The 8,853-nt window shown below is 34.6% G+C and overlaps 1 protein-coding gene across 7 annotated transcripts in view; it reads right to left on the bottom strand.

Moving 5' to 3' along the window:
* Positions 1–8,853, bottom strand: part of PDE10A (phosphodiesterase 10A) — a 702,663-nt gene that overhangs the window by 94,881 nt on the left and 598,929 nt on the right. For all 7 annotated transcript variants that reach the window (XM_017869545.1, XM_017869546.1, XM_017869550.1 and 4 more), the window contains 2 exons: positions 3,241–3,381; positions 1,315–1,470 (listed from right to left, as the gene is read on the bottom strand). In XM_017869545.1, the coding sequence (XP_017725034.1) occupies positions 1,315–1,470; positions 3,241–3,381 (297 nt within the window). The remainder of the gene's footprint in view (positions 1–1,314; positions 1,471–3,240; positions 3,382–8,853) is intronic.

Raw genomic sequence — 8,853 nt, 5'->3', positions numbered from 1 at the left:
TGAAGAATTTTCTGAGATCACTGAGCTTTTGAACATTTTCCAAACACAAAGCACCAAATATTTACAAGGTTTTTCTTTTATATTTTTCCCCTTCTATTTAATTGACTTTAATGTTCTCTTGTTCATCTTAATTTAGAATAAAATGGAAAACAAACTGATTAAGAGAGTTGTAGCCCAATGATTTTTAACAAAATTATTATTTTTCAGTTTAACAAAAATGCTATTGAAAAGTAATCTAATGACCACTTTAAATAATGAAATATTTCTAAAACGTAAAATCAAATATATATATTATATATATACACACACATATATATATATATATAAACCAGCTAACAAGTTCCTCAAAATTACTAGCTATTCTACTTTTATTATTCACTCATTCAACAAATGAATATTTGAGTGTCTATTATGTACCAGGTACTATTCTAGGTGCTGGAGATACTGTAGTAAATAACAGAAATAACAGAAATGGAGTAGCTTTCAGTGTACTTTAGGGAGAAGGACAAGAAAGGAAATAAGTATAGCATATAATATATTAAATGGTGACAGGTGCTACAGAGTAAAAGATAGAGGGAAAGAAATACTGGATAGGAGCCATTCAAATGTACATGAAGTTTTCAGGGAGGGCTTTATAGAGAAGGCAACATTTGAGGAAATTCCAAAGGATGTGGCTGTGAGGGGGATAAGTAGAGAGAAGGAAAAAATGCAAGGGCCCGAGTAGTAGCCTGTCAGCCTTGCCTGAGGATCCAGCATGGCTGGAGTGAATGAGGGACAGGTGGGGTAGCAGGAGATGGGTTCATTCAGGCAAGTGGACAGTAGTTAGGCCACTGAAGGGAATTCGTTCATACTGGATGTGATAAATATCATGTTAATACTTGCTTTTAGTATTAATGAGCCAATTCAGTGAATAGTGAATGGAATGCAAATGTATTTGACACTAGAGCCTTTTATTCAGGACACAAGCTAAGAAAAAGACATTTTAAAGAAAACATAAAGACAACCAGAGTGTGAAAAATCTCGAAGGTCATTCTACTACTTTCTATGACTCAGAATATGGCATACCTTTTATCGTTATACTGAATTTTACTTAACAAAAGGACCATATTTCTTATGTAACCAGTTTCCTCTCTAAACAGAAACAGGTTTTAAAATCATCATTATTAGTATCAAAACATTGTTAAGCAAATTGTGATTTTAAATATTCATTCATGTATTTTCAGTTTAGTATTACTTAGCAATACTAACAAGCACTTTCAGTGAGCTAGGTACAACTAAAAATTCTAACATGCAGCGAGCGTTTAAAGAGCTCACCTCCTGGTGACTAAGACAGAAGGCTTCTTTGCCCCAGTGCCGATACAGCTCAAGAATACCAATCAAGTCACCAATTGCAGTGACAATCGGTAAGCAAAGAACAGACTGGATACGAGTCCCTGATTCCAGTCCAGTACCTTTTGGAAATCGTTCATCCTGAAAACAAAAGAGAAAAGACATAAATTCAGTGAAATGATCATTAAGTTATGATTCTTATTTCCATCAGAAATTGCCATGATACTTGTAATCAATAATAAGCAGTACTTTTCAAAAGAAAACTAAATGATGATAGCCACCACAAATCTTATGTAAGGAAATGCTTACTTTTTCATGGAACTTATACCCAAATATTGCTTTAACATTTCCTTATCCTCATGCAGTATACATTGAATGAATGATGAAAGTTAATTTCATATAATAAAAATAATCATAAATGCTGACATCATCTTCCATGTGCCAGAATAGTCTCAGAGTGTTTACAGGTACAATGCCGTAGAGAAAATTACTCCAAATGTAAACACCATGTGAAGAAAATTATATGTAAACTTTTTTCTACTTTTAAGCCTGGAGTAACACAAAAGTGTATGTTAACAACAGTCATTCTAATTGAATCTCAAAGGCCTATACTAAGTATTCAAATCATCTAATAATGATCAATTATTTATCATAAGAAATGAAACTGGTTCTTTGATTTTTAATAATTTTCTAGCTTAGTCAAGTTACTCAAAGGAAGTACAGGGAAACTGAATGAATTAATATCAAAAGCACCAATTCTATTTATTCAAATTCTACTGTCTGTAAGAAGTTATCAGGATGAATTAGAGCTTCATGAAATAGTATAACTCTGTACTTGTAATTTACAGATCTTTTGAAAACGTACATACACAATAGAACATTTTCAAATGAGAAGTTACATAGCATGGGCTCTCCTCTCTCCTTCTCTCCTTCCCTCCGTTCTTTCCCTTCTCTCCTTCTGTCTCTTCCTTCCTTCCTCTAGCTACCCAATTTATTCAAGGTCATACAAACAATGGTGGAAAAAACAAAATTAAAACCGAGGATTCACGGCTCCTATTAGCACTTGGGGCAATTTTTTTTACAACTGTATACTTGTTACCTTTAGAGTCTATATTCCATGTCATAAAATTTTATTAAAATGTCCACATGTACTGTGGAAGACTAGACTGAGGGCTCCACCTTGTCTAGTTTCTCTGCACCTATGTCCTTTGTTAGGGATCAATACCGAGTCTGGGCCTGTCCATGTGATTTGCTCTGGTTAATGGGAGGGTAGTAAATTTGATGTAAGCAGAGACTTGAAAACTCACTTGTGTCTTTCCCACTACTTCTTTCAGACTCCTGCTACCACCACAAAAACAAGCCAGGATAGCCTTACTGGAAGGGGATGAGAGGCACAGGGACAGCGGAGGACATAAAAGGCCAGCCAGCACCTAACTGATGGCCAGCTGACCTCAGACACATAGGCAAGCCCAACTGACAGCAGTCCAGATCAGCAGAATAACCAAGTCCTTAGATTCATAAGAAGTAACATGTGGCTACTGTAGGATACCACTAAAATTTGCGGTAGTTTGTCATACAGCAATAGCTAACTCATTCATATGCGTCCTAGCAAAATATGAAACATAAAACAGTAATCATTTAGTTTACATTCATATAAATATACACGGTATTTTTGTGTTTAACTGTACTGGCATGTGTTGAAATAAGAACTGTGCAAATTTAGCTCTTAGCTGGTAAAGGGAATTTTCTGAGTACAAACAATTAACTTACACATCAATATACTGATCTGTAACTAGCTTTCATGCTTTTTAAAATGAAACAGTTTAAATTATAACATCAAAATGATACGCCATCTTTCATAATTAAATACTTTAGGTTAAAAAGATCACAAAGAGTCGAAAAGCCACTTACTCCAAGGATGTCTTCTACTAGCAATGTTTTCCTGGACTTGGCCACATAAGCAGAGATGGTGGTGCCCTGAGTAATGGGCCCAGCAGGGATGAGGCGGGGTTTTCCTTCCTTTATCCCAGGTGGTGTGAATATGCACAGGCTCTAGGGAGAAGAAAAGATGTTTTACAGACTTTCCTGTACATATGCATAGCACAAAAAGACACACGTGAATCTTACTCAATAGTCATAATACATCTGTGAGTCAATTAAAAGAACAAGCATAAAAGGAGGAAAGGTGCTTTGCCATGATCAAATCAGATTATCTAAAGTGAAACTATCTCACATTTCCAATTCACAAAAAAGTGCAAACTCACATTTAAAACTTAAATGAATGTACAGGCACAGAAACACTCGTCAAACAGCCTCCTATTTTGATACATAGAAACAAATGAAATCAGAAAAAATGCCTCCCGTCATTGGGATCAAGATTCTATCAGACCACAAACACACACAGGGTCCAGCCTCCCTACAGACTTGATACATGTTACCTGAAGATAGAATCAGTAGCTGCAAGTCAAGTGATTTGGTTACATTCTTCATTTTCATTAGAAATCTTCCCTTCTCAGAACCTTCTCTTTATAAGACTCACTCACATTGCTTCGATGGCTAGCTTATAAGACTGCAGATTCAGAATACTCTAGATGAAAAATTTGCTCTTCTCTGAGCAAAAATCTTGACAAAATCTGAGTGATCCTTCCCCTTTCAAATGACTGGGTGGGAAGGTAATGTCCTGAAACTATTTTAAAATAAATCATTTTTTAAAAATAGAATCAGTTATTTTGATGAAATCCAAACATATGTTAAAACTACTTTCTACTAAATAAGAATTGCTACTTAAATCACGTAGACATTGGGGGCAATGTTTTGACATAATTGTATTACGATTATCTACAAAAATTGAAAATACTAAGGTTGAGGTAAATTTCCCACAGACTTCACTTTATTTTTATCTTATGTTGGATTACTCTACCTAAGAACGAAGACAATCTGAAGCAGTAAGTATCAGACAGCCCTCTGAACCTAAGCACCTTTCTACAATACTTGTTATTATGAAGGTAGCTCTAAGGATGAGACAGATACATTTATTAACTTATCAGGTAAGTGGTTTTTAAGCGTTGTAAAATTACAGAACTCTTTCTTTCAACATGTTAAAATCAAAAGAGAATGAACCCCATTAACTTGATTTAAGAAATCCCATAAACTTGGTTTAATGAACAAGGAGGAAGGGAGAGGAAAGCAAGGCTTTGCTTTCACCCTGGGTGCTTTAAATTAATAACAAGTATAAATGATGAGAAGTTAAGTTCAAAATACCTGCATTTCCAAGTATATCTACGTAGGGTTGTGCTTAAGTCGTATTTGCTGTTAAGTACAATGCATGTGAAAATTTTATTTTAAGTAATTATTTTGAAAAGAATGAAGCTATTTAATATGTTCAAATAGAAAGTATATACTTATGGATTAAAATTTTCATATATGATGAATGACAGTTGCAACTTAGTTATTCTTTAAAAGGCTAGAAAAACCATTTTCTAGTTACTGTAACTACATTAGGCACCAATATACACATAGCATACAGTAAGACTCTCATTAGATTCAATATCTATCATTGTCTAAACACAATTCAGTTTGTCACCCTTTCTTAAGACAGAAAGAGTAGAAAGGTAATTCAAGAACAAAAGGAGATAAACACAAGAAAAAAAATTTAAAAGTGGCATATTTAGAATGAAGAAAAATTAGAATTGACAATGATTTTCTCAAACTATAAGGAAGCAACTGTCCCTTTTCTGTACCAAAGACAGAACTGCAGGAAGTGAACATAAATTGAACTGAGTGGTTTAGATAACTCTTAAAGAAGAACATGTCATAATGAAAATAGAAGGTGAACTCTGGAGCAAGCTTCCAACAGTAGCTCTGAATTTTTGTGGGGGGTGTGGAGGGAGTCATAGTTTTTGGCTGCATTTGTTTGAAAAGGTAAAACACACATTTTTTTTATGACTTAGCCATAGGCCCTTTAAGGCTGAATTTAATCGCATGTTCAAGTTATATGTAGCTTCATAATCCAATAATAACAGACTATCGTATACATTCTTACATTATTAGATGATCATATATTCAGTATTATAAAATATGTATTGCTTGTGTGGAGGTTTCATATGATACACAAGTAACAGATAAGCAAATACTGTACCCGAGAGTGTATGGAAAGCTCTTCTATCTATTAAGTTTGCTGAAAATAAAAGGTTTAGAAGTCTTTTAACTATTTGCTAGAATATGAAAACTTCTCTATGTAGTTAAAAAATAATTATCAAAATCAACTAGTACTTTATAGTGGAAGCTTCATACTTGTTTTCCTAATTAGCTCACGATTTTTGTTCACATTAATCAAACAGAAATGTTTCCAATGAGAGCTGACGATAAATGCTAACAATTGCAATATGAAGGCCAAAAACTTCAGCAGAAGGGAAAATGAAGCCTAACCTCACAACACACACTTGTTTCTGACATGTTTTCATGGCTCCACTTTCCCTCCTTTATATTAGTGGTTCCCTACTCTGTGGTTTTTGTTTTGTTTGCCTCCAAACAATTTACCTGCAGAAGTTCCCTTTTTAACATTCATTTCTAATTGAGGATCAGTCACTGTTTGGAATCACATGTTTTCCAGAAGTATTTTTTTAACTGATTTTTGTAGTTGAATGCATTGATAGGTAGCTACCTGTTACAAATATAAAAAGTCAATAATGAACCTCTGAAATAGAGGTTGAATTTTACACATATTCAGGGCTAGGGAAAAGTTAATTCAAACTCCCTTTATTCCACAGATACTGTCAAGTAGGAGGTCATGGACTGAGTCATCATTTTCCCACTGATTGAACTGCCACCTTCATCATACATTTCATCCTCAAATATACTTTAATTTTTAATTTTTTTGAGACAGAGTTTTGCTTTTGTTGCCCAGGCTGGAGTGCAATGGCGCAATCTTGGCTCACTGCAACCTCTGCCTCCTGGGTTCAAGCGATTCTCCTGCCTCAGCCTCCCCAGTAGCTGGGATTACAGGCATGCGCCACCACGCCCGGCTAATTATGTATTTTTAGTAGAGATGGGATTCCTCCATGTTGGTCAGGCTGGTCTCAGACTCCCGACCTCAGGTAATCCACCCCACATTAGCCTCCCAAAGTGCTGGGATTACAGGCGTGAGCCACCGTGCCCCACCTATCCTTAAATATACTTGGGTCTGTTTCTGAATTCCCAATTCTGTATCATTGGGTTTACTTGTAGACCACAGTTTTAATTACTATAAAAAGTTTACAGTACATTTTGTGATTTGGCGAGGCAAATCCTGACTTAGTTCTTAGTATTTCAAAATAATCATGATTTATTTTATAAGCTATACACTTTGGCCTGGGCACAGTGACTCATCCTTATAATCCCAGGGCTTTTGGAGGCTGTGGTAGGAGGATGGTTTGAGACCAGGAGTTCAAGATCAGCCTGGGCAACATAGTGAGACCCCACCTCTACAAAAAATAAAAAAATTAGCTGGGTGAGGTGGTGCATGCCTGTAGCACTAGCTACTCAGGAGGCCGAGGTGGGAGGATCACTTGAAGCCAGAAGTTTGAGGTTACAGTGAGCTAAGATTGTGCTACTGTACTCCAGCCTGGGTGACAGAGTGAGATCCTGCTTAAAAACAAACAAACAAACAAACAAAAAAATATATACTTTGCATTTCTCATTGGTGAAGTATCTATATGAATGCATTAATCATTAATAAAAGATTAATGTAAATAAGTTCTAAAGACATTTACACAGGAAATAGGGACTTCATTTTTCAAAATCAATATAATTGCTGACTTAAAGATTTAACTGGGATATTCAGATTAATAACATAAAATCCTTATGCTCACTATTTTCATAGAAGGATGAATAAAACACCAGACATTATTTTAAGAAGTATTAAGCCTCTTATCCATATATTAACAATATCAAATTTATCTATAATATCCAGAGTTGAACTGAGTCTCTAAGATTAACTCCTGCTCTACTACTGTATAAATATATGAAAACTGTAATTAGAACAAGCATCTTTTAGAGGCCAGAGATAAAAACCACAACTAAAAAATAAGGAAAAACTTTAAAGTTTCAAACATTAGCCACCTCTATCATTTCCAGAGAAGGAAGTAACTGCCTTCAGGATATCTACTTGACCAAAGGCTGCTACAGTTCTTTAGCATTTGAGAGTTCTAGAGGTGAAGGTGACCACTAGTCCCTCCCCTTCTCAACTAGCATCAGTGAGATTGCCCAAAGAGTAGAAAATCAATCCTATCAGAGTCCAGGAAGTCCTAGGGGAGGAATCAGCTTTTAAATTTTTCTAAGAAACTCATTATAAGGTAGCTAATATTTTGTGGTAACAGCAAATTTTTGTATCTATTTCTAAAGAGATAATTTAAACTAGAAAAGATTGGGTGCACAAGTCCTAATCAATAGGTTGGTTCAATAAAGGAATTAAAATATTCAAATTATAAAATGTAAATTTGGGGAAATAAATTGATTTGGTGGAAAATGAACAAGAGAATAGACTAATACAATTTATAAAAACACCATCTTTTAATGAAATAGAAAAATCCAATTCATTGATATCAGCCAAATAGATGTTTACTTCGTTTGGTTAACACTTGCTTTCATCTTTCTTTCCATGTACAATTCAAACATCACTTTACTCATAAGACTTCAATTCAATGTTAAGACTTCAACTCACAACCAGTTAAATTTTAGAAACAAGGTATTTAGGTTTACCAATACGCTATTATCCTTTTAGACACTAGATGGCACTGGATAGTAAACAAATTTAGATCTATGTAGATGGCCGTTAAGTAAATAGCTCCCACATTTACCTGGAACTTGATATATGGATGACTAACTTTGTTTGCATAATTCTTAAAAATAAATCTGCTGAAGTTCACTGTGCGCTTGAAAAAGGCAAACAATTACTATAAACTACCAGCTCTGAATACGAAGATTGCAATATTTCCGGTGAACGTTTATGCATACATACTGAAGCTAAAACTTAAGATTCTTCTGCTCTTCCATTTTTCTCAATTGTATCCCAAGTACAAAACTGAAATGTGTTCTTCCCAGTATGTGGGTAATAAAAATCAAGTAACAAAAGGGCAGGGGGAAGCTATGTTCTTAAAAGAAGTATTGTGTTAGGGTGGAAAGAGCATAGCTTCTCTTGGTAGAAAGCACAGTAACTTTGGAATGGGAGCCTAGCCTTTAGTTTTTGACTAGCTGTGTGAACTCGGACAATCATTACCCACAAAAGAGACCTTGGCCACCTCATCCCTAAAATGAAAAGATTAAATTAAAAAATTTGGAAGTGTCTCTTTTAGCTTTAGCATTCTATGAATCTAAGACTTCTAGAGTCATTTAGTTGCTCATGTTTATAAATAAAAATAACAAACAACTGCTTAACTTATCAAACCTGTAAATTGTGGAAAGATTATTTTAAAAATAACATATATATATATAACTATCAATAAATTTACTTTTGAATTAAAATTTTAAGGTATAAAGTACATAAGG

The sequence above is a fragment of the Rhinopithecus bieti genome, unplaced genomic scaffold, assembly GCF_001698545.2.
Source record: "Rhinopithecus bieti isolate Rb0 unplaced genomic scaffold, ASM169854v2 scaffold_3948, whole genome shotgun sequence".
Lineage (NCBI taxonomy): Eukaryota > Metazoa > Chordata > Mammalia > Primates > Cercopithecidae > Rhinopithecus > Rhinopithecus bieti.
Note: the sequence above shows the minus strand (reverse complement) of the source record. Positions and strands in the feature narration are given on the sequence as shown.